General features: G+C 39.7%; 1 protein-coding gene and 1 long non-coding RNA gene across 2 annotated transcripts; one reads left to right on the top strand and one right to left on the bottom strand.

Annotated features, from left to right (window-relative positions):
- Positions 1 to 99: 99 nt before the first annotated feature.
- On the bottom strand, positions 100 to 27,322 carry ncf1 (neutrophil cytosolic factor 1). Its single transcript, XM_079283990.1, has 11 exons — positions 27,250 to 27,322; positions 26,835 to 26,915; positions 26,640 to 26,715; positions 24,818 to 24,983; positions 9,701 to 9,759; positions 9,074 to 9,196; positions 3,499 to 3,606; positions 3,311 to 3,428; positions 3,029 to 3,142; positions 2,499 to 2,674; positions 100 to 1,915 (listed from the first exon to the last, which is right to left on the bottom strand). The coding sequence occupies exons 1-11, from the start codon at positions 27,319 to 27,321 to the stop codon at positions 1,764 to 1,766; spliced, it is 1,245 nt and encodes a 414-aa protein (XP_079140116.1). The 5' UTR covers position 27,322; the 3' UTR covers positions 100 to 1,763.
- On the top strand, positions 21,517 to 23,461 carry LOC306788455. Its single transcript, XR_013772602.1, has 4 exons — positions 21,517 to 21,629; positions 21,964 to 22,048; positions 22,328 to 22,387; positions 23,198 to 23,461. It is a non-coding gene; the product is annotated as an uncharacterized lncRNA (long non-coding RNA).

The raw sequence follows: 27,322 nt of genomic DNA, 5'->3' as shown, positions 1-27,322 counted from the left end.
GCAGACAATAATTTGAGGAAAGAGTTCAGATATAAACGTTTTATTATACATTTATTAAGCAAATAAATAAAATAAAACAAAGCTCTATTGATGCTCGGAAATTAATCTAAAATCTTCTATTATAGGCAAAAACAAACATATCATTCCTTTCTCAATATAAATACACTGCGACCAAATATAATTCAACTTTAACTAAGAAATGCAGCTTCTTAAATACTTAATAATAATTAAATGTTTTCTGGAGAAATTAAATATAGTTTTTGGAGACCAGGTCTTAAAGGAATAGTTTGACATTGATATTTGGAAATATGTTCGTTCGCTTTCTAAAATAAAATATCAGGCTACACCGAATTCAACCATGTTAGCTTAGCTTAGCACAAAGACTGGAAACGGGGGGAAACGGCTAGCCATGGGACCGGTTACTTCCTGGAGTCTCCACTGGTTGACGAGACAAGATAATCATAGTTATATTTAGAAGAAAACAGCACATTTACAGATGAAAAATAGAACTGTTATTTAAAATGATGTCTTATCACTAAACGACTGCTTCCGGGTTGTAAAATGAATATAAGCTGCATAAATGAACATTGGGATCACAAGATAATTGGCCTGAGATCATGTTTAGGAACCAGGAATGTTTTCTTTTTTAAACTCAGAAATGTTTGGGGTTTATTAAATGAGAATTAGAAAAATGAGGCCGCTGTCTGTCACAATGTTACTGTTATTGTGACCACCAGATGGCAGCAAAGTAAAGATTTTGATCTGTTGATATTTGTTTTCTTTTCAATCTCTTTTTTTTATTAAACTATATATTTTTGATGCGGTTTTAAAGATGTAACGTCTTCAGGAGGAACCAACGGTAGGACGGTGAATTAGGTCTATTTTTGATTAAATATAAAAGATAATAAATATGTCGCCTGGGAACGGGATAATATTCAGAGAATAAACAATTTAAGTTTTACATTTAACTCACAAATTCACAAGAAAAAACACGACACTAAGATTCTCTGAGAATATAAATTCATAAATTTGCGAGAAAAACTCAAAAGTTTATGAAATTGAAGGAACAAATTTACGAAACAATTCCCTCACAAATTACTGAGGAAAAACCCTCTATTACTGACATTACAGTCGTACATTGTCGAGACTAAAACTCAAATATTCGAGAACAAAGTTAAATATTCTCTGAGATTATAAAGTCAAACATTAGCGAGAAAAACTCTGAATTTACAAGATTAAAGTCCTAAATTTACGAGAAAAATCTAATTTCCAAGAAAAAAAACCATGAACATCCTCTGCGATTATAAAGTCTGAAATGTATAAGAAGTAATTAAATCACATGGCTTCACTTTACAAGGTTGGATCAACCTCATCACACCACTGACCTGCAGATTTGAGTTGTTTTCCTCCTACATTTCTGAGTTTTTTCTTGTAGAATTGAACCTCTTTAATTTCTGAGAATGTCCGAGTTTAATCTTTAAAATTCTAATTTTTTCCTCTGAATATTACACCCCTCCCCCTCCTTAATCTATTTTAATCTCACACCGTAATGAGAGACGGAATAACACGTTGTTGGTTTTGGTATATTTACAGAAAACATATAGAATAAATGATCATTTATGCTCTAAAGTCTCAATTTCTCCCCAAACATCAATAATATTCCCTAAATTCCACAACGTTTACACTCCAATGGCCGCCTGCCTTTCTCCCTCAAACTGACCTCCCATTGCTCCTTCATTCTTGTGTTTTTTTAATGCGACATTCTATGTGTTGGACCTGTGGATGCTGACTTTCTTGCGGGTGTTGTCGCTGCAGCGCTCCAGGATGAGCTCCGGACTCGGTCGAGGAGGAACGACCGGAGCTTCCTTCTTCGGATCGCTCTCTGAACCGGAGCCGGACGTCTCGGGGATGTTATCTGTCGGTTAGAAACAACATTGTTGTTAGGAGGGTTTGGTTTTCCATAATATCTTCTCCATTGTTTCTCATCCTCAGCTATATACATATATATATATATACCTATGATAATAAATATGTAGCCTGGGAACGGGTTCATATTCAGAGAACCAATTAAAGTTGCACATTTAACTCACAAATTCACGAGAAAAAACTTCAATGTTCTCTAAGATCTTAAATTCATAAATTTGTAAGAAAAACCTAAAAATTTCTGAGATTAAAGTAAATTTACGAAACAATTCGTAAACAATTCCCTTATTGCTCCCGAAGCTCTCATATTTTTCTAAATCTTTTATTACTTTATCTAAGCTCCTACGTCTCTCAACTAACAGGTTAACATCATCTGCAAACTGCTTTATGTTACATTTTCATGACCTACCGGAGGTATGATTCCTCTTATTTTATCATCATTGTTCTATGAGTCATACAAAAGCTTCTCCGGTTTATAAACATGAGGTGTGTTCAGAGCGTGTTTTGTGGGTAGACTGCTGTGATTGTCAGACACTAATATTAAATGTTCCACCCTAGAACCGCGTCTTCCTTACCCTGGTTCTCCCTCTCCCTCAGCGGTGACTTGGCGGTGTTCCTGGAGCTGCCGGTGGGCTCGGTGAGGCGGCCTCCTTTCTGCTGGAGGTATCGGCGGCTGTTCCTGCGGTACGCGTCCTGGCTGAGCCGCTGACGAGCCTTGTTGTGGATGCTCTTTGCATTTCGGATGGTGGACCTGAGACGAGGACACAGTTTAAAGGAGAGGAGGTTGGTGGTGATGCATCTTTAATGCTCTGTAGTGGACGTAGACGCGTGTGTGTGTGTTTTAAATATTGTTAACGATGAATTCTTGTGCAACAGACTGAACTTCCCTTTAGTCTGAAGTGACTCAACAGAAAAGTGACCAAAGAGGAATACCTGGAATGTGTGTGTGCGTTTATGTGTGTGTGTGTGTGTGTGTGTGTGTTTGTGTGTGTGTGTGTGTGTGTGTGAGATGTGTAGAAGCTGGTAATTCTAACTTCTCTATGGTTTTTTGTGATAACATGAAGGTTAATTGAACTCATTTTAACTCTGAGTGATGTGTTCGTACCTGCGAGGAGGCGGTTTGTGTCCCTGCAGGTTGGTCCTCTCTGCTTCGTAGATCTCTCTCTTTCCGGCTTTGTGCAGGAACATAGAGGGGAAGTGACCCGTCTCATCTCCTTTCCTGTGAAAATATCCAGATTAATGAACAGTTACAACAGTAGGATTCATTTTAGAAGGTGTTGAAGGGACAGTAGGGATGTTTAGAGGTGTGTGTGTGTGTGTGTGTGTGTGTGTGTGTGTGTGTGTGTGTGTGTGTGTGTGTGTGTGTGTGTCTGTGTGTGTATCATACCTGACGACCCACCAGCCGTCCAGCAGCTTGTGAATCACCTCTATAGTTTCTCCGATCTCCAGAGAGATCTCGTCCGGCTGCTCCTTCTTGTAGGCTTTGATGCTGACGAACATTTCTCCTACGGAGGACAAAAGGCGTCACAAACACTGAAACTTTATTAAATCAACGTGACGATGTCATCAGCTTACCTTCGTAGTTCGGCTCGTCTTCCTCGGCCTCCTCCGGTCCGTCCAGAGGCTCCAAGTAGGACGCAGGGATCCAGCCTCGCTTAGACTCACACTGGCAGAACCACCAACCTGAAGGCAACAGCAGGAACCTCAAGACCTGGTCTCACTCATTAAACGTTAAAGTTATACGAGGAACCTCAAGACCCGGTCTCACTCATTAAACGTTAAAGTTATACGAGGAACCTCAAGACCTGGTCTCACTCATTAAACGTTAAAGTTATACGAGGAACCTCAAGACCCGGTCTCACTTATTAAACGTTAAAGTTATACGAGGACCCTCAAGACCTGGTCTCACTTATTAAACGTTAAAGTTATACGAGGACCCTCAAGACCTGGTCTCACTTATTAAACGTTAAAGTTATACGAGGACCCTCAAGACCCGGTCTCACTTATTAAACGTTAAAGTTATACGAGGACCCTCAAGACCCGGTCCCACTTATTAAACGTTAAAGTTATACGAGGACCCTCAAGACCTGGTCTCACTTATTAAACGTTAAAGTTATACGAGGACCCTCAAGACCTGGTCTCACTTATTAAACGTTAAAGTTATACGAGGACCCTCAAGACCTGGTCTCACTTATTAAACGTTAAAGTTATACGAGGACCCTCAAGACCTGGTCTCACTTATTAAACGTTAAAGTTATACGAGGACCCTCAAGACCTGGTCTCACTTATTAAACGTTAAAGTTATACGAGGACCCTCAAGACCTGGTCTCACTTATTAAACGTTAAAGTTATACGAGGACCCTCAAGACCTGGTCTCACTTATTAAACGTTAAAGTTATACGAGGAACCTCAAGACCTGGTCTCACTTATTAAACGTTAAAGTTATACGAGGAACCTCAAGACCCGGTCTCACTTATTGAACGTTAAAGTTATACGAGGAACCTCAAGACCCGGTCTCACTTATTAAACGTTAAAGTTATACGAGGACCCTCAAGACCTGGTCTCACTTATTAAACGTTAAAGTTATACGAGGACCCTCAAGACCTGGTCTCACTTATTAAACGTTAAAGTTATACGAGGAACCTCAAGACCTGGTCTCACTTATTAAACGTTAAAGTTATACGAGGACCCTCAAGACCCGGTCTCACTTATTGAACGTTAAAGTTATACGAGGACCCTCAAGACCTGGTCTCACTTATTAAACGTTAAAGTTATACGAGGACCCTCAAGACCCGGTCTCACTTATTAAACGTTAAAGTTATACGAGGAACCTCAAGACCCGGTCTCACTTATTAAACGTTAAAGTTATACGAGGAACCTCAAGACCCGGTCTCACTTATTGAACATTAAAGTTATATGAGGAACCTCAAGACCTGGTCTCACTTATTAAACGTTAAAGTTATACGAAGAACCTCAAGACCCGGTCTCACTTATTGAACGTTAAAGTTATACGAGGAACCTCAAGACCTGGTCTCACTTTTGAACGTTAAAGTTATACGAGGAACCTCAAGACCTGGTCTCACTTATTAAACGTTAAAGTTATACGAGGAACCTCAAGACCCGGTCTCACTTATTAAACGTTAAAGTTATACGAGGAACCTCAAGACCCGGTCTCACTTATTGAACGTTAAAGTTATACGAGGAACCTCAAGACCCGGTCTCACTTATTAAATGTTAAAGTTATACGAGGAACCTCAAGACCTGGTCTCACTTATTAAACGTTAAAGTTATATGAGGAACCTCAAGACCCGGTCTCACTTATTAAACGTTAAAGTTATACGAGGAACCTCAAGACCTGGTCTCACTTATTAAACGTTAAAGTTATACGAGGAACCTCAAGACCCGGTCTCACTTATTGAACGTTAAAGTTATACGAGGAACCTCAAGACCCGGTCTCACTTATTAAACGTTAAAGTTATACGAGGAACCTCAAGACCTGGTCTCACTCATTAAACGTTAAAGTTATACGAGGAACCTCAAGACCCGGTCTCACTTATTGAACATTAAAGTTATACGAGGAACCTCAAGCCCTGGTCTCACTTATTAAACGTTAAAGTAATACGAGGAACCTCAAGACCCGGTCTCACTCATTAAACGTTAAAGTTATACGAGGAACCTCAAGACCTGGTCTCACTTATTGAACATTAAAGTTATACGAGGAACCTCAAGCCCTGGTCTCACTCATTAAACGTTAAAGTTATACGAGGAACCTCAAGACCTGGTCTCACTTCTTAAACGTTAAAGTTATACGAGGAACCTCAAGACCTGGTCTCACTCATTAAACGTTAAAGTTATACGAGGACCCTCAAGACCTGGTCCCACTTATTGAACGTTAAAGTTACTACGAGGAACATCAAGACCCGGTCTCACTTATTGAACGTTAAAGTTATACGAGGAATCTCAAGACCCGGTCTCACTTATTGAACGTTAAAGTTATACGAGGAACCTCAAGACCCGGTCCCACTTATTAAACGTTAAAGTTATACGAGGAACCTCAAGACCCGGTCTCACTCATTAAACGTTAAAGTTACTACGAGGAACCTCAAGACCCGGTCCCACTTATTAAACGTTAAAGTTAGACGAGGAACCTCAAGACCCGGTCCCACTTATTAAACGTTAAAGTTACTACGAGGAACCTCAAGACCCGGTCCCACTTATTAAACGTTAAAGTTATACGAGGAACCTCAAGACCCGGTCCCACTTTTTAAACGTTAAAGTTATACGAGGAACCTCAAGACCTGGTCCCACTTATTAAACGTTAAAGTTACTACGAGGAACCTCAAGACCCGGTCCCACTTATTAAACGTTAAAGTTATACGAGGAACCTCAAGACCTGGTCTCACTTATTAAACGTTAAAGTTACTACGAGGAACCTCAAGACCCGGTCTCACTCATTTAACGTTAAAGTTATACAAGGAACCTCAAGACCCTGTCTCACTTATTGAACGTTAAAGTTATACGGGGAACCTCAAGACCCGGTCTCACTTATTAAACGTTAAATTTATACGGGGAACCTTAAGACCTGGTCCCACTTATTAAATGTTAAAGTTATACGAGGAACCTCAAGACCCGGTCCCACTTATTAAACGTTAAAGTTACTACGAGGAACCTCAAGACCCGGTCACACTTATTAAATGTTAAAGTTATACGAGGAACCTCAAGACCCGGTCTCACTTATTGAACGTTAAAGTTATACGAGGAACCTCAAGACCCGGTCTCACTTATTGAACGTTAAAGTTATACGAGGAACCTCAAGACCCGGTCTCACTTATTGAACGTTAAAGTTATACGAGGAACCTCAAGACCCGGTCTCACTTATTGAACGTTAAAGTTATACGAGGAACCTCAAGACCCGGTCTCACTTATTGAACGTTAAAGTTATAGGAGGAACCTCAAGACCCGGTCTCACTTATTGAACGTTAAAGTTATACGAGGAACCTCAAGACCTGGTCTCACTTTTGAACGTTAAAGTTACTACGAGGAACCTCAAGACCCGGTCTCACTTATTAAACATTAAAGTTACTACGAGGAACCTCAAGCCCCGGTCTCACTTATTAAACATTAAAGTTATACGAGGAACCTCAAGACCCGCTCTCACTTATTAAACGTTAAAGTTATACGAGGAACCTCAAGACCTGGTCTCACTTATTGAACGTTAAAGTTACTACGAGGAACCTCAAGACCTGGTCTCACTTATTAAACGTTAAAGTTATACGAGGAACCTCAAGACCCGGTCTCACTTATTAAACGTTAAAGTTATACGAGGAACCTCAAGACCCGGTCTCACTTATTGAACGTTAAAGTTATACGAGGAAGCTCAAGACCCTGGTCTCACTTATTGAACGTTAAAGTTACTATGAGGAACCTCAAGACCCGGTCTCACTTATTGAACATTAAAGTTATACGAGGAACCTCAAGACCTGGTCTCACTTATTAAACGTTAAAGTTATACGAGGAACCTCAAGACCTGGTCCCACTTATTAAACGTTAAAGTTATACAAGGAACCTCATGCCCCGGTCTCACTTATTGAACGTTAAAGTTATACGAGGAACCTCAAGACCTGGTCTCACTTATTAAACGTTAAAGTTATACGAGGAACCTCAAGACCCGGTCCCACTTATTAAACGTTAAAGTTATACGAGGAACCTCAAGACCCGGTCTCACTTGTTAAACGTTAAAGTTATACGAGGAACCTCAAGCCCTGGTCTCACTTATTGAACGTTAAAGTTATACGAGGAACCTCAAGACCTGGTCTCACTTATTAAACGTTAAAGTTATACGAGGAACCTCAAGACCTGTTCTCACTTATTGAACGTTAAAGTTATACGAGGAACCTCAAGACCCGGTCTCACTTATTGAACGTTAAAGTTATACGAGGAACCTCAAGACCTGGTCTCACTTATTAAACGTTAAAGTTACTACGAGGAACCTCAAGCCCTGGTCTCACTTATTAAACGTTAAAGTTATACGTGGAACCTCAAGACCCGCTCTCACTTATTAAACGTTAAAGTTATACGAGGAACCTCAAGACCTGGTCTCACTTATTAAACGTTAAAGTTACTACGAGGAACCTCAAGCCCTGGTCTCACTTATTGAACGTTAAAGTTATACGAGGAACCTCAAGACCCGCTCTCACTTATTAAACGTTAAAGTTATACGAGGAACCTCAAGACCTGGTCTCACTTATTGAACGTTAAAGTTACTATGAGGAACCTCAAGAACTGGTCTCACTTATTAAACGTAAAATTTATACGAGGAACCTCAAGACCCGGTCTCACTTATTGAACGTTAAAGTTACTACGAGGAACCTCAAGACCCGGTCTCACTTATTGAACGTTAAAGTTATACGAGGAACCTCAAGACCTGGTCTCACTTATTGAACGTTAAAGTTACTACGAGGAACCTCAAGACCCGGTCTCACTTATTGAACGTTAAAGTTATATGAGGAACCTCAAGACCTGGTCTCACTTATTAAACGTTAAAGTTATACGAGGAACCTCAAGACCTGGTCCCACTTATTAAACGTTAAAGTTATACAAGGAACCTCAAGCCCCGGTCTCACTTATTAAACGTTAAAGTTATACGAGGAACCTCAAGACCCGGTCTCACTTATTGAACGTTAAAGTTATACGAGGAACCTCAAGACCTGGTCTCACTTATTAAATGTTAAAGTTACTACGAGGAACCTCAAGACCCGGTCTCACTTATTAAACGTTAAAGTTATACGAGGAACCTCAAGACCCGGTCTCACTTATTGAACGTTAAAGTTATACGAGGAACCTCAAGACCTGGTCTCACTTATTGAACGTTAAAGTTATACGAGGAACCTCAAGACCCGGTCTCACTTATTAACCGTTCAAGTTATACGAGGATCCTCAAGACCTGGTCTCACTTATTAAACGTTAAAGTTATACGAGGAACCTCAAGACCCGGTCTCACTTATTAAACGTTAAAGTTATACGAGGAACCTCAAGACCTGGTCTCGCTTATTCAAACTGAGACTTTGTATCTTTTGTAAACTCTTTGTTGATCTCGGCTCCAAATAAAGATAAAGTCGACGTTGGTGTTCCAGAGTGGAGCTCTTCTCACCGTTCTGGTTTTTCTCCACGATCTCCACCAGGTCTCCGGTGTGCAGGTTGATCTCGTGTTTGGACGTCTTTTCGAAGTCTGCGATCACTCTGTAGGTGTCCAATATGATGGGGCCGGAAATCTCTGAGGTAAACAATAAACACAATGAACATAATTATCTCTTTCGGTCACAGTAGCAAACAGTGAAATCTACGTTTTTACAGTGAAAACAGTATATTGTAAAATACATCAAAGACATTTTGTTAAACAGCCAAAACCACATATCTGGAGTCCAAGATCCAAACAAAGCAATATTAAATCATAAATCATAAAGACTCGACTAATGGTGACAAGTTGGGCAAAATCAAGACATAATTATCTCTTGATTTCAGGAAAAAACACTAAAACTTTTACAGGAAACAAATAAAACCCAGTCGCTGCAGTTTTATTATTAAAACATGAAATACATTTATAGATGAACGTGAATATTTGAATTACAGAAAAGAAGCTTTGCAGCAAGAAGACACTTGTTTATTTTACATTTCATAAACAAAGGCAACTCAAAATGATTTCGATAAAGCATAAAACATAAGCATGAAGAGAAATAGATGAAATTATGACAATATTACAACTAAATATTATTCTCACCGGATGCGTTTCCTCTGGTCGACTCTTTGGAGATCACAAACGTCTCGTTTCTCTTCAGCCTGAAGAGAAAATGTGTGTGTGATTGTGATTGTGAGTGAGTGAGTGTGAGTGAGTGTGTGAGTGTGTGTGTGTGTGATTATGAGTGTGTGTGTGTGTGTGTGTGATTGTGAGTGTGTGTGTGTGTGTGTGTGTGATTATGAGTGTGTGTGTGCGTGTGATTGTGAGTGAGTGAGTGTGTGTGTGAGTGTGTGTGTGTGTGTGTGTGATTGTGAGTGTGTGTGTGTGTGTGTGTGATTGTGAGTGTGTGTGTGGGTGTGTGTGTGCGTGAGTGTGAGTGTGTGTGTGTGATTGTGATTGTGAGTGTGTGTGTGTGTGTGAGTGTGAGTGTGTGTGTGTGATTGTGAGTGTGTGTGTGTGTGTGTGTGTGTGTGTGAGTGTGTGTGTGTGTGTGATTGTGAGTGTGTGTGTGTGTGTGTGTGATTGTGAGTGTGTGTGTGTGTGTGTGTGTGTGTGTGATTGTGAGTGTGTGTGTGTGTGTGTGTGTGTGTGTGTGAGTGTGTGTGTGTGTGTGATTGTGAGTGTGTGTGTGTGTGTGTGTGATTGTGAGTGTGTGTGTGTGTGTGTAGGTGAGTGTGAGTGTGTGTGTGTGATTGTGAGTGTGTGTGTGTGTGTGTGTGTGTGTGTGAGTGTGTGTGTGTGTGTGATTGTGTGTGTGTGTGTGTGATTGTGAGTGTGTGTGTGTGTGTGTGTGTAGGTGAGTGTGTGTGTGTGTGTGTGTGAGTGTGAGTGTGTGTGTGTGATTGTGAGTGTGTGTGTGTGTGTGTGTGTGATTGTGTGTGTGTGTGTGATTGTGAGTGTGTGTGTGTGTGTTTGTCTTTGTATCCCGGTGGGGACTTTGACCTGACTGCACACAGACCCATGGGGACTCGTGTCACCGTGGGGACAAAAACTGAGGTCCCCACTGGCAAACCCCTCCTACAAGCTTCAGAACAGTGTCTAGACATGCCCCATGTAGTTTTCTCAGAAGTCCCCTGGAAACCATTTTTAAGAAAAAAATGTGTGTGTGTGTGTATGAATGCTCCCCTAGTGTATACACACTAGTACTGCAGTCCCCATGAGGTAGGCTGTTCTTGAAGTGTGTATCGCTGTTTGTCCACTCTCTATTGCCCCCTATTGGTCAAAAGTAGTATTACAGTTTGGGAATACACTTTAAATGTGTCTTTTTGACCAAAGATAAGCATGAATGAAATGCTACATTTGATAAAAAATAAATATATGTATAAATAAATAAATACACAAATACTTAATATTAATATTGATATTATTTATATTGCTATAGTTTTTTAAAAATTTGCATGAAAACAACGATAACCATAATGTATATTGTCTATATATTTCTCATGTAAAATGCCTGTTTTAAGTTTCTTCCATACAATTGTAATGATATTTTACCACAATTCATTATCTCATCATTGATATTATTGACAATAACAACAACAATTATAATAATAGTCTATATTTGATTTATTTTGCCATGTCAGAGGTGTAAGATCAATAAGGTCTTGTTTTGTTACACTGCTTTTTTAAAGCTAACTTTTAAACAGTGCTCACTGTTCAATGACAATGATATTGATGATAACAGACAAATGCAGGTTTAGAGTTGTATCCATAAACATAAAATAGGAGTAGAAAAGACATTTTCCTTTAAATCAATACAGCAGGATGGTTTGAGGGGCGGCCATTTTCATGTGTACACTTACTATTGCAATCGTTATATTAGGCTAATCTCCGTGTAAACTACATATGGCAAGTTGCGGACTCACTGAGGAGAGGTTTTGCAGTAATGACTGAAAAGACAAGGGGAGTAGTAACATCACAAAGCATAGAGAGTCGCAACTTAATGCTTCATCCACACACTCTTGTACAGCGTGGGAAAGCACATTGATATAGCCAGATGCCGTTCTTGAAGTCGGAGAAAAATAAGTCCCATTACTCCCATTATTCATTCACTTGTTGGCGTGTGTGTGGGCTGGTGTCAGCAATGTCTTGCTCCTTATTTATTTATGTTTTATGATTTTGGACTCTACAAAATTAATTGAATTATTTATTTATTATATCTTTAAGCATGTTATAGCATTCTGTGTCAGTTTTTGATTTGATTGTTCTATTATTATACTATTCAAATGCTATGCATCTTCTATAGTAGGTCTATAATACGCCAACTGAAACAGTATAGGGTTACGGTGGTGTGCTTGTATATTTACCCATAGTGTTAATACTTAAAGTGCTTTCCTGTTATTTGTAGCCTATAGTATCACTCTAAAACATATTTTACTGTACGATGCCTTCAGCCTGAAATCAACAGGGTGTGAGCTATTTATTCAGGTTTTAGGAGCAGCATATCAGACAGGATATATTACGCAGCAGGATAAAGAGTCGTGAATTTCTACATTGAATAAAATATACTAGGATAGTTTGGGTTTGGTTGTCCTCCAAGGATATTTGAATATTTTTGACTTAAAGTATGCAATTTGACATCATTTTGGACCACTATTACGACCATAGATAACGCTGCAAAAGCTAAAAAAGAAACTTTCTGTATAGGGAGTTAGGGCGAGGGACTGTTAGACCCAGCGATGCTGCTGGCCACCAGCCCGCTGTTGTGACCATCTTCTGTAACTAGTGAAGCATTTAAGCATAGTGGAATTAGCAAGCTAGCTAACTAGCCAGTTGTCTAGTTTGCTAGCCAGCTTGCTAATTTAACAATGCTTGAATGCTTCCCTATTTACAGAAAATTAGCCACCCAAGTTGCTACTCATCTGGCTGGTGCTGAAAGTGGGCCCTTCTACATTTCACTCTTTGGTGTACCATGATTTATTTTTCGCACCAGCAGTTCTCACAAGCAGCTGCGAGCTCATAATGCTTTTCTGACATCTTCATATCAGTTTCTCTGGATGAATCATGATGGCAATTCATAACAGTGCAGTGCCAGTGTTTTTGCACCGTGCTTAAGTATGCTTAGTATGATTTTACAGGGCAAACATTTCCAGAAGAAACAAAAGGTCAGACAAAGCCTGTGATACATGTAAATAATGGAATAACTCCCTGCCTGCTCAGGAGAAAGATAAGCTACCTAGCTCAGTAGCTAGCCATCTGTCTCTGGAGCTAAGTCTGCTCTCTTCCAAGCTGCAACAACACTTAGCCACACAGACGTGCGTTGTCATTATAACAACTAACTCTTCAATAGACCACGGAAAACCGTAAAATGTATTTCTATGGTGGCACCCCTTGTAGCTAGCAAAGCTCATTGTAAGTTGTTTTGTAACAACTAGCTATATGGTGGCTACAGGCCTCATTTTTTAACTCTTACTTTGAATATTCCCGTGGTGACCTTCTGATCTAATGCATGGAATCTGAGGATAAAACTCTCTTGCGCACAACACTATATATATACTATAGGAAGAACTTGGAGCAACATTGCATTGGGGTAAGGATAAAAACCCTGACTTTTTGTCCCGCCCTTCCGGACTGCCGAGTTACGATTTTCCAAAGTTCTGTACAGTTTCCCGTAGTGATTTATGGCATTTTGCATTCATTTGGCTTAAATAGACGTTCAGTTAATACCTAGAAAGCAATGGGCTAGCATGCTGACAATTTCACAGTAATTAAATCTTTCCACATAGATTGAGTGGTATGAAAATCAATGGGAAATTCCGTACACCTTTCCTGTAGTAATTTATGGCATTTTGACTTTATCTTGACTTTATTTGGCCTAATTTCCCCAGAAAAGAATGGGCTAGGAGGCTGACATTTTCACAGAAATTCAAGCTTTGCCCACTCATTAAATGGTATGAAAATCAAGTGGAAATTCCAAACACTTTCTCCATAGTGAACTATGGATTTGTGACCTAAGTTGGCCTAAATTCGCATAGAGAACAACGGGCTAGGACCCTGAAATTTTCACAGCCAGTCGACCTTTGGCCAAAGACCAGATGGTATGAAAATCAAGTGGAAATTCCATACACTTTCTCCATAGTGAACTATGGATTTTTGACCTAAGTCGGCCTAAATTTGCATAGAGAACAACGGGCTAGGACCCTGAAATTTTCACAGCCAGTCGACCTTTGGCCAAAGACCACGTGGTATGAAAATCAAGTGGAAATTCCATACACTTTCTCCATAGTGAACTATGGATTTTTGACTTAAGTCTGCCTAAATTTGCATAGAGAACAACGGGCTAGGACCCTGAAATTTTCACAGCCAGTCGACCTTTGGCCAAAGACCACATGGTATGAAAATCAAGTGGAAATTCCATACACTTTCTCCATAGTGAACTATGGATTTGTGACCTAAGTTGGCCTAAATTCGCATAGAGAACAACGGGCTAGGACCCTGAAATTTTCACAGCCAGTCGACCTTTGGCCAAAGACCACATGGTATGAAAATCAAGTGGAAATTCCATACACTTTCTCCATAGTGAACTATGGATTTTTGACCTAAGTCGGCCTAAATTTGCATAGAGAACAACTGGCTAGGACCCTGAAATTTTCACAGCCAGTCGACCTTTGGCCGAAGACCACGTGGTATGAAAATCAAGTGGAAATTCCAAACACTTTCTCCACAGTGAACTAAGGATTTTTGACATAAGTCGGCCTAAATTCGCATAGAGAACAACGGGCTAGGACCCTGACATTTTCACAGCCAGTCGACCTTTGCCCACAGATTAAATAGTGCGAATATCAATTGGAAATGGACTGTGTTTATTTCACCCAACAGAAAGGATTCGAACCAAATGACACTTATCTTCCCAAGTGGCCGAAAGCCAGTTTACACCAGTCTTTTCTCTAACTTTTTATACTTTAAAACGGGGTAGAGTTTTGAATCCTTTTCTCCTTCAAAGAGGGGCTCGTCACCATTACATACTTATAATCTGGACGTCGTAACTGCAAGTTAAGGTCCCCAAAAACAGCCACAAAGGGCTTAATTGGGGCCTTAATCCCTTATATTAGTGGATTTTTTGACATATGCAAGAATGGCCATAACTTCTCAAATATGGATCCCAGAACCCACATATTGTGGACACACATTGTGGACTAGGCCTACAATAGGATCACCTGAATAAAATCCCTCTAGATTATCTAGAAAAGATTTTTGCCTGTATCAAACTCCGACTTCAGCATGGGGTACACGTCCCTAAACTGTACACCCTGTCGCACTCTTGGTGAGATTAGACCAACTTTTACTTCTGAAGATGTCAGAGCCCTGCTTTTTTAATATGTTGTAGACAAGCCCCAATGAGGCACATTCAAGTTGGATGGGACTCCCTAGCACTTAGCATGCCTGCGCGGGAAGAGGGGCAGTTGGCCTACATTTGAATGGGGCATTTTGAACGATAAAATGAATGGAAAGTGATTACCCAAACGGCCCATCCTTCAACTAGTCATAACTTCTCACAACATGGTTGAATTTGATGGGATATTATGAACTGGGTAAACTGGGTGAGATGGGTGAACTGGGTGAACTGGGTGAGATGGGTGAACTGGGTGAACTGGGTGAACTGGATGAGATGGGTGAACTATGGATTTGTCACCGAACTCGGCCCAAATTCCCATAGAAAGCAATGGGCTAGGACCCTGAAAATTGAACGGTCAGTCGACCTTTGGCCGATGACCATGTGGTATGAAAATCAAGGGGAAATTCCAAACACTTTTCCCACAGTGAATTATGGATTTCTCACCGAACTCGGCCCAAATTCCCATAGAAAGCAATGGGCTATGACCCTGAAAATTGAACGGTCAGTTGACCTTTGGCCAATGACCATGTGGTATGAAAATCAAGGGGAAATTCCAAACACTTTTCCCATAGTGAATTATGGATTTCTCACCGAACTCGGCCCAAATTCCCATAGAAAGCAATGGGCTAGGACCCTGAAAGTTTAACAGTCAGTCGACCTTTGGCCAAAGACCATGTGGTATGAAAATCAAGGGGAAATTCCATACACTTTCTCCATAGTGAACTATGGATTTGTGACCTAAGTTGGCCTAAATTCGCATAGAGAACAACGGGCTAGGACCCTGAAATTTTCACAGCCAGTCGACCTTTGGCCAAAGACCACATGGTATGAAAATCAAGTGGAAATTCCATACACTTTCTCCATAGTGAACTATGGATTTTTGACCTAAGTCGGCCTAAATTTGCATAGAGAACAACTGGCTAGGACCCTGAAATTTTCACAGCCAGTCGACCTTTGGCCGAAGACCACGTGGTATGAAAATCAAGTGGAAATTCCAAACACTTTCTCCACAGTGAACTAAGGATTTTTGACATAAGTCGGCCTAAATTCGCATAGAGAACAACGGGCTAGGACCCTGACATTTTCACAGCCAGTCGACCTTTGCCCACAGATTAAATAGTGCGAATATCAATTGGAAATGGACTGTGTTTATTTCACCCAACAGAAAGGATTCGAACCAAATGACACTTATCTTCCCAAGTGGCCGAAAGCCAGTTTACACCAGTCTTTTCTCTAACTTTTTATACTTTAAAACGGGGTAGAGTTTTGAATCCTTTTCTCCTTCAAAGAGGGGCTCGTCACCATTACATACTTATAATCTGGACGTCGTAACTGCAAGTTAAGGTCCCCAAAAACAGCCACAAAGGGCTTAATTGGGGCCTTAATCCCTTATATTAGTGGATTTTTTGACATATGCAAGAATGGCCATAACTTCTCAAATATGGATCCCAGAACCCACATATTGTGGACACACATTGTGGACTAGGCCTACAATAGGATCACCTGAATAAAATCCCTCTAGATTATCTAGAAAAGATTTTTGCCTGTATCAAACTCCGACTTCAGCATGGGGTACACGTCCCTAAACTGTACACCCTGTCGCACTCTTGGTGAGATTAGACCAACTTTTACTTCTGAAGATGTCAGAGCCCTGCTTTTTTAATATGTTGTAGACAAGCCCCAATGAGGCACATTCAAGTTGGATGGGACTCCCTAGCACTTAGCATGCCTGCGCGGGAAGAGGGGCAGTTGGCCTACATTTGAATGGGGCATTTTGAACGATAAAATGAATGGAAAGTGATTACCCAAACGGCCCATCCTTCAACTAGTCATAACTTCTCACAACATGGTTGAATTTGATGGGATATTATGAACTGGGTAAACTGGGTGAGATGGGTGAACTGGGTGAACTGGGTGAGATGGGTGAACTGGGTGAACTGGGTGAACTGGATGAGATGGGTGAACTATGGATTTGTCACCGAACTCGGCCCAAATTCCCATAGAAAGCAATGGGCTAGGACCCTGAAAATTGAACGGTCAGTCGACCTTTGGCCGATGACCATGTGGTATGAAAATCAAGGGGAAATTCCAAACACTTTTCCCACAGTGAATTATGGATTTCTCACCGAACTCGGCCCAAATTCCCATAGAAAGCAATGGGCTATGACCCTGAAAATTGAACGGTCAGTTGACCTTTGGCCAATGACCATGTGGTATGAAAATCAAGGGGAAATTCCAAACACTTTTCCCATAGTGAATTATGGATTTCTCACCGAACTCGGCCCAAATTCCCATAGAAAGCAATGGGCTAGGACCCTGAAAGTTTAACAGTCAGTCGACCTTTGGCCAAAGACCATGTGGTATGAAAATCAAGGGGAAATTCCATACACTTTCTGCGATGGTACACTTTCTGCTATGGTAAACTCCGTACACGTAGAAATTACGGCCTTTTGACTCAATTCTGCCTAAAGACATCTAGAAAACAATGGGCTAGGAGGCTGAAATTTTCACATTAAGTCAAACTCTGCCCCAAGATGAAATGGTCTGAATATCAATGGGAAATTCTGTACAGTTTTCCCATAGTGATTCATGGCATTTAGCATTTATTTGGCTTAAATAGACGTTCAGTTAATACCCCTAGAAAGCAATGGGCTAGCACGCTGAAATTTTCACAGTCAGTCGGCCCTTGGCCACAAACCACGTGGTATGAAAATCAATAGGAAATTCGGTACACTTTTCCCGTAGTAATATATGGCATTTTTCTTCATTTTAAAGTTATTTGGCCTAATTACCCCATAAAACAATGGGCTAGGACCGTGAAATTTTCACAGTCATTCCATCTTTGCCCCATCGTTAAATGGTATAAAACTCAATGGGACATTCCAAACACTTTTCCCATAGTGAACTATGGATGTCTCTACCCAGATGACACTTATGTTCCGACATGGCCTTCAACAGTCTTTTCTCTCAAAATGTCCACTTTAATTTAAAGTAGAGATTTGATTCATTTTCTCCTTCAAAGAGGGGCTCGTCACCATTACACACCTATAATCTGGGCCTCGTAGCTGCAAGTTAAGGTCCCCAAAAACAGCCCCAAAAGTGAAAATTGAGGCATATGACCTCATCTTTCGGCCTGTTTTGGCAAGTGAGAAACGGGCCATTAAATCGTAGTGAAAGGTTGGAACTGCCTGATTTTTGCATAAATCAGTCGCCTGTGATAAGGTGATGCAGGATCTAAAGCGAGATATCTGTAGAACCTTGGGAAAGCTAACTTCCGGTAGCAGCATGCTAACGACTTGAATCCAATTGAACCTTGAAGAGGGTCCTGTTTTGTCCATCATATGTGAATTTCATCAAAGAAGGCCATTGACAAGTGTTTTAAAATTGATCAATATTAAAAAGTGGTCACAATCCAGATTTTACCAGTCTTTTCTCAAACTTTTTATACTTTAAAAAGGGGTAGGGTTTTAAATCCCTTTCTGCCTCAAAGAGGGGCTCGTCACCATTACACACCTATAATCTGGGCCTCATAGCTGCAAGTTAAGGTCCCCAAAAACAGCCACAAAGGGCTTAATTGGGCTCAATTGGGGCCTTATTCACTTATATTTTGGCATATGCAAGAATGGCCATAATTTCTCAAATATGGGTCCTAGAACCCCCAGATTGTGCACACACATTGTGGACAAGGCCTACAATAGGACCACCTGGAAAAAATCCCTCTAGATTATCCAGAACTGATTTTGCCTGTATCAAACTCAGACTTCAGCATGGGGTACATGTCCCTAAGCTGTACACCCTGTCGTACTCTTGATGAGATCAGACCATCTTTTACTTCGGAAGATGTCAGAGCCCTGTTTTTTTAATATGTTGTAGACAGGCCCCAATGAGGCACATTCAAGTTGGATGGTACTCCCTAGCACTTAGCATGCCTGCGCGGGAGGAGGGAATTGGCCTACATTTGAATGGGGGATTTTGCCAGGATAAAATTTATGGAAAGTGATGACCAACTGGCCCATCCTTCAAATAATCATAACTTCTCACAACATGGTTGAATTTGATGGGAAATTGCTTGGCAACATTCCCCTTGATGACTTGAATAGGAAAATATTGCGGAAAAATCTGCAGACCCTCTGGAATGCTATCTCCTGTTAGCAGCATGCTAATGACTTGAATCTAATTGTACCTTGAAGAGGGTCCTCTTGTGTCCATCATATGTGAACTTTAGCATAAAAAGCCATTTACAAGTGTTTTTATTGCACCCAACAGAAACAGCAACATGTACACATCATTAACAGTCTTTTCATAATATGTTAGTTAAATACACATATAAATACTTCTGTTGAATACAATGGCTTGTAAATAGTTGTAGTTTCTATCTTATGAATATCAATGGTTGTATAATTTTTTCAATAGTTCAAAAATGCTTCTATTACTTAACTTCATTAGAAATGCTTGTTTCATTTCAATGTCCTTTTTTAATTGAATTTTTTTTTTACATACTTTATACTAAATTATAGTTGAGCAATAAAGTCTCAACTTAAGCAGGTATTTTATGTAATCCTTCCGTTTTAGTAATTACTATTACCTGTCTAAGTTATTAACAACGGCTGCAGACCAGGCCGAGCCTCAGAGCTCCCTCATGCTGATCGTGACCGAAGGAGTGGGGGATGGGTGAGGTTACGGTGGGGACAGTCAATGTCATGTTCTGTGTAAAGTACCTTAAGTTTCATTGCTGACATTACACAAAACCTGACGTTTACCATCATCATGGGGACCATGGCGTGGCCCCTCCCCCATCAGTGCATGCGCCCGTGGAGAGGTGACTCACTGCCTCAGACTGTCGAGCGGCTCCACACACATGTAACTTGACGGGCTAGCTGTGGAACCTGGATGGAAATGGTAAGTTTTTAATTATTGTCCTTGCTCCTAATGTTGGTACATGTACTGCCATATAAAAAGAGCTGTTGCAATGTGCTGGAAGTTAACCGAGATGGACAGCTAATATTAGCTAACACTAAGCTAACATGTGCAGCTAGCATGTGCAGCTAACAGAGCTGTGAGTGGAGCTGGGTCTGGATAAAGGTGGAGGTGGGTCTGGATAAAGGTGGAGGTCTGAACAGACGTGAGTGCAGCTTCCTGCTGTCACAGTGTTTTAACACATTGATATTCAGGCTAAATGTAGCCTCTGCTCCAAGGAGATGAACTACAGCAACAAGGGCTCACATGTCCTCTCATCACACTGTTCACTGTTTCGGGCTTGTCACCTTTTTCACTCATGAGTTTGCAGGTATGCGATCTGAGACCAGCCTACCGTTAACGGAAGGCTGGACAACTAATTACAGTTAACTACAAATGGATAATTTACACATCGTGGGGCTTTTTTACAGTCACAAAATGATATTTAGATATTGTTTAGAATTTATATTTTATCATCATTATCTTTTCCCACAGAACGTGAATATTATGCTCAACAAAGTGACATATTTGACATATTGAGTCAAGGTTAACTTTAAAAAAAAGTATTTCTTCACATGTAAGCAGATATTGTAATTAAAATAACCATGGGTATTGAAGTAGAATATTTAGCCTCATACTTTCAGAAATAAATAGATCACCTTACTATAATGCAGCCTATAAGACCAGAACAAATTACTTTTAATTTCAGTCAAAATGTAATAATAGCAGCTCAGGCAACAATTTTAATTACACCAAATTCTACCACTGCAGCTTGAAATACAGAGTACTGTAACATGACTGAATGTGTCCCTTGTGCTTTCAGGAGGATGGAGCATGTTTTTCATCCACTGGTGGCAGCTCTGAATGCACAGGTGAGAGAGGGGAGAGACCATGAGATGGTTTTATGTTGAGGTTTGTAGAAAGTCTTTTGTAATAGTGGAGAATATTATACTGAATACTTCAGGGAGTCTATTGGTTTCAATCCCAAACTGATCATACTCTCAGGGTTTAAATCATATCAACTCAAATCAACTATTTAAAAATAGTCTAGACGCAAATGAAACACATTTTGACCCATCAAAGATGATGTTGAAGTTATTAGTTCATCGTAAACCATATTAACATTTCTATCCTCTAATATATTTGCAGGCGCTGATGTGACAGATGGCTTTAACCCTGAACAGACCAACGAGGTAGGATATGTCATCTTCTTTGGGTTCTTAATTGACAGTTAACCTGCTCGACTGTGAATGTCGAACAGAAATGAAAACAATGCTAGAGTAATTCATTTCTTACAGACTACAGCTAGTTAATCACACATATTAGACTTCCATTATTACGACAGTGTTTCCCACAAGGAGAAATTAAATAGTTTGCACTGCAGCCACTTATTCATAATGTCTGATGAAATATAAGTTGTAGTATTTGTTGTTTGGTTGTGTATTATTTTATTGATGTAAAACAGTGTAGACTGGTAGGTAGGTAGGTAGACTGGTAGGTCGACTGATAGGTAGGCAGACTGGTAGGTTGGGAGCCTGTCTAAACATTACAAAAAAATGATTTGTTTTTCAGGAAGAACACCAGCGGTCCAGTGACAATACCGATATTCTTGACCCCACTCCAGCTGATGTCGATGAGGACACAAGTGTTCCAGAGCTCATGAGAACCGACAGTGGAGTTGTAAGTTTATTTGCAAAACTTCACATTCTAACATGAAAAGGGCCATGACATCTGTCAGTTTACAGGAATCAGGGTAATATTTTCAGAGGCTGTGATGATTATTGAAAGCGGTAATGTGAAGTGCCACTACGAGACAAAGCACAACTCTTTTGAGCTAACGTCTCGCATCTCAAATAAAGGCACAGGAAAATAAACCTAAGAGCCCAGCACTCAATTTCTTTTCTAAACATGTTGCCTAGTTTTAGTCTATTGTTTTGTCTTGACATTTATTATTGTTAAATGCTTGTGATTTTACAATGAAGAATATCCAAGTCTAATCCTTTCTTTTTTTAAGCTCAACAGACAAATGCTCAGAGACAAAAGAGAACCTCTATCAAGTTCTGAGTACAGTGATGAGGATGATCCACATCCAGCCAAAGGTAATATTTCGAGTAAATGTGAGGATTGTGAAAATTTCTGATAAAATATTTCTCTTGGAAAGAAAGCACACACTGCCCAGGTACATTGCTAGCCTTAATCATTTGCATGCCTTTTACCTTGCCTGTATTTTTACTTCCAATCACTTTCCCTAATAGTTTCCTTAAAATACCACATGAGTGTTTATTCTGTGGGCACCAACAGATTGTAGACACTATTTGATTGGATGTATGAAATAAATTGAAAGTCTGTTATTCTCAGTTTTGCTTGTGTTTTAATAGGTAGTTTGGATGAAAAGATGCTGGTTGGAGAGGCCTCTGGTCAATCACACACAAAAAAAGGTAATCTTTTCAAAGTTTTTCCAGTTTCTCACCTAGGATCAAGTTATTTAGTGAGTCCACTGACATGAGAATACATTTTATAGATTTCCTATCCAAAATAGAAATAAACTAATAAATCGTTATGTAGTATGTAACTTAGTTAATACGTGTATTAAGTAGTTCAAATGAGCTCCACCTTTACCAGCTGCAACATTAAAGTGATACATTCATTAATGCATCGATAATTATTATCCAATGATTTCAGCCTACTATAAATATATTATTTTGTCCATTCTGCATAGTGAGTATACTTTAACTTTCAATATTACTCTGTGCGTTTCTATCACGCACCTGGTTTTTGTGTGCCCAGGTTTTGAGGCTAATGAAACACCATATTAAAGTAACTGGCATCAGTACGTAAGGAAAAATAATTTCACATCATCCAGTATATTGAATTCAGAATCATCTATGTAAAGGACTCATTTGTTCAGGTCAGTAGATCTCATCTAGTCCTAAATCACATAATGTCCTCTGGACTAAATGGACAATGACCAGTTGTTTTAAATGAAGTACTCCACTTGTGTCATGTAATACTGAAGCTAGTGTTAGTAAACCGTGTCTTTGTTCATACTTCTGCAACTACCGTCTATATTTCTGCTGCGAGTTCTATTTTTGTATTAGACACTGTTGCTCCAAATACTTATGTTACTGCAACTACAGGTTGTTCTACTCGTATTTTGTGTACTGCTACAGTCAAGATCGATACAACATTATAGCCTCAGTACTTGCTGGTTTTTAAATAACATTAAATTACTGTCTCATTTTATTCAGGGTCATCACAAACAAAAAAACAGAAGTGGACCAACGACGAAATCCAGGCTGTGGAAAAAACACTCATGGACCACATCAGATCTTGGAAGGTTCCTGGAATGCATTCAGACGTCACCACTAGCTCTCAAAGGAAGGAGGTGGGAGGCAGTGAAATTTTACACAAAAAACCGAATTGATGCACTAAAGCGAAAGTCTTTGCAAGAAAGGTAAGCTTTTACATTTGTGCACTATTGTGTTCAGATGGAAGACTACAGGTACAATCTTTGCTGGACATTTATGCACTTCTGTTGCTGGACGTTGTTCAATATTGTCAAATGGAAGGTTTAACAGGTTTTTTTTTTTTTTTGAGGAATTCATAATCGTGCCTGTTCTCTTTGACATTCCTTGTTTTCTTTGTTAAATATTTGAATATTTCTATTTGCGTTACGGCATTAAAGTTGTACGAATCTATTTTGTGATACACAAACATATTTTCGTTGTATTTTTTGTTATTTAAAACCATTTCACTACACTTAAAAAGTGTACATTGCAGTGCAGTTGTAATAGAAGTTGTACACAACAGTTGTGAGGCATTGAAAGGTTTTGAAACAGTAAGTGTTGAAATAATGTTTACAGAATTACAATTTAAGTATTGTAGTAGTCAAGTTCAGTATTTGTTTTGCAAGTGAAATACTACTTTGAAATATTATGCTGAGAGCATTGCAGTTGTGATACTGTGATATTCAGCTCTATCATTTGTAGGGTTTTTTTTCAACTGAAATACAAAGCACTGAATATCACAGTATCAAAACTGTAATGCTTTCAACTGTAATATTCAGTGTACTATATCTGAAAAATGCACAGAACTTTGAAATAAAGCTGTGAAGTTTGAACATTTCTGATTCTGATCTGACATTTACATTGAGTGGAGTTCAATATACACAGATGAGTCATTATACAATTACAACATTTAATGGTGAATCCACAAATGCAATATTAAATGAATTAACAAAATATAATACAGAAACAACTCTTTTTTTTAAATAAAGCTCTAGTTTCTATAAACTTACCCTCCATTGAATACCTTATATAGGCTTGAATACCTTATATAGGCTTGAATACCTTATATAGGCTTGAATACCTTATATAGGCTTGAAAGACACATTTTTAACAGTGTCCCCTGGTGGTGGTTTGTATTATGACATGATAGGAGCGTCCCCGCTGGGATAGAAACACCAGACAAAAATTCAGTTTGTTAAATTTGAGAAGTTTTGATACTTGAGTTGATATTTTGGTTCCCAGGACCGAAACAAAATTTATGTGATGAAAAGTATGCCGTTATTCCATTCAGAAAATGAGGTCCCCACGCGTAACCTCTACACAGGCGTCCCCACCATGTAGCAAAAACGTGTATGTGTGTGTGTGTGTAGGTGAGTGAGTGTGTGTGTGTGATTGTGAGTGTGTGTGTGTGTGTGTGTAGGTGAGTGAGTGTGTGTGTGTGTGAGTGTGTGTGTGTGTGTGTGTGTGTGTGTGTGATTGTGATTGTGAGTGTGCGTGTGTGTGTGTGTGTAGGTGAGTGAGTGTGTGTGTGTGTGATTGTGATTGTGAGTGTGAGTGTGTGTGTGTGTGTGTGACACTGACGTGTTTGGGGTGGGGGGGTTCTCGTCCTCTCTCCTGACCCTGAAGAAGGTTCCGAGTTCTCTGCATCGTGAGATGTGCGGCGGCAGGTTGATGAGTGAGTGACAGTATTCAGCCAGCGTGTTCTGTCTGGTCTCTGGTGACTTCTCACTGATCAGCCACCGCGGAGCTGAGCACACAAACAACAACAGTCACATGTTTAAAACAAACAACAACAACAACACAGGAACTGGACGACGGTTTCCCAGAGACGCCGTCTTTAGATTCTGTAGAAATGTCTTTTTATTTGATCCTACAATAAAGCATCACAGCCCAAGATCAAAATAAAGAAAAATTAAATCACGAATCATGAAGACTAATTTGAGTGCATAAATTACACAAATGGGGTTTTTTTCTCTGTAAAAAAAACAAGAGAAATTATAAAGAAAGGAGAAAAATAAACGTTATTTTAAGCTTTAAATTTGATATTTTTTCAGTTGAGTTTTGAAAGAGAAATATAACAAAGTAGACTTTATGTTTGATTGTGATCTCTGTATTTCATGCTGTATGGAAATACTCCAAAACCCTAACCCTAATATTCCAACTGTTGAAACTTCTGGAATCTAGTCAGAGATTGTTTGTTGTTTGTAAAATCTGAATCTGTTGTGCAGTAAAAACTACATTTCCCTTTAGGATGTAGTCAAGATGTATGAAACAGCATTTATATACTCAAGTAAAGTAGAAGTACTTCATAATTGTACCTGAGTTACTTCGTTACTTTCCTACCACAGCTCTTGAGAAGTGGAAGTTTCCAGACTTTCCGTTGTTTGAGCTGCTGTTGCATCAGAATTGAGGTTTTGTTTTTCCGTTGCAACACGTTTGGTTTCGTCATGAACTTTCACGCACTCGTGTGCTAACGTTACATGCTAAATGCTACATCATGCTGGATGTCAGCATGATGACAAACCAACACGCTAAACACATGTTTGAGTGAAGAGGCTATATTTAGAAGACTTTCATGTTCTCTGTGCTCTGTCAAAGACACGCTGCCGTGATCGCTCAGTGAGTTTGACTTCGCTCAGCAACACACTGAAGACCAACTGAAGCTTTCTTTCTGAGAACTCGTCAAATTACTGTTTTTGTCAATGGAGTCTGGTTGACCTTCTTTTCTTTTTAGCTCCACTACTATGAAGCGTATAATAACAGATAATTAATCCGTTTGTTTGTTCTTTTAAACATTATTTCTGTCTCTTCATGTTCTACTTTCCTTGTTCTTCATTGTCAGTCTTGTCCGTTCTTCCTTGAACCCAAAAAAAACCCTCATTTTGAAATCAGTGACTTGATGCTTGTTGCAGCTTTTCTCCGTTGCTTCAACAAACACGAAGAAAGGAGAAGTGATTCACCCACATGTGTTGAACAACCTCAGGTGCTTCCTGAAAGAACGTTACAGCTTTCAGAGGGAGTTTCTCAAAAACCTCTCATGCAGCTGCTTCAGCGTTGTACCAGTTATCGTTTTAGTCCCCGTCTGTGATTAACAGTGTTGCACTTAGTTTTGCTTCTTCACTCACTGACGCCGTAAAAACACTAAAACTGAACAACCATGACGACAGGACAACAAACACAATCTGCATTCTTTCACATGCAAACAGCTTAAATATAGGCAATATTATTATTATTATTGGTAATATTACAATTATTATTATTAGTAATATCATTATTATTTATATTATTAACAGTATTATTAGTAGTAATATTATTATTATAATTATTTGTAGTAGTATAGTAGTATTACTATTATTATTAGTAATATTATAATGATAATAATTAATATTATTATTATTATTACCTGGTAGTGACGGGATGATTCTGTCCTTCTTCTCGATCTCACCAGACTCGATGGGAAACATCTCCTTCAACAATTTCTGTGACCAAAGAAACATCCAAACGTTTCTTTATCAAAGAGCGAACATTTTAAATCAGTTTTTAAACTTGACATTTGGTCAGCAGAGCTTTTATTTTGTAGGGCCGAGGGAGCGCTCACGTGGAAGGTGTAGATCTCAGGATACGTCCTGTAGATCAGCTTCTCCGACAGGTCGCTCCATTTCACCATCAGCATGTACACCTGCACACACAACACACATCACACACAACACACACATCACACACATCACACACATCACACACACGTCACACACATCACACACACGTCACACACACATCACACACATCACACACACATCACACACAACACACATCACACACACATCACACACACATCACACACACACATCACACACATCACACACATCACACACACACATCACACACACACATCACACACATCACACACACATCACACACATCACACACACGTCACACACAACACACATCACGTCACACTTAAACACAGCGTCTCTATGTTCAGAAGCAGCTGAGTGGACGTTTTTGAAGCTTACGTAGTGCTGACTCGGGTACGAACGTTTCTCGAAGCCCAACAGCTCCACGTGTCTGACGTAGGTCTCCTCCATG

Source organism: Melanostigma gelatinosum, assembly GCF_949748355.1.
Source record: "Melanostigma gelatinosum genome assembly, chromosome: 14".
NCBI classification, from domain to species: Eukaryota; Metazoa; Chordata; class Actinopteri; order Perciformes; family Zoarcidae; genus Melanostigma; species Melanostigma gelatinosum.
The sequence above is the reverse complement of the archived record's forward strand: the minus strand, read 5'-3'. Positions and strand labels throughout refer to the sequence as shown.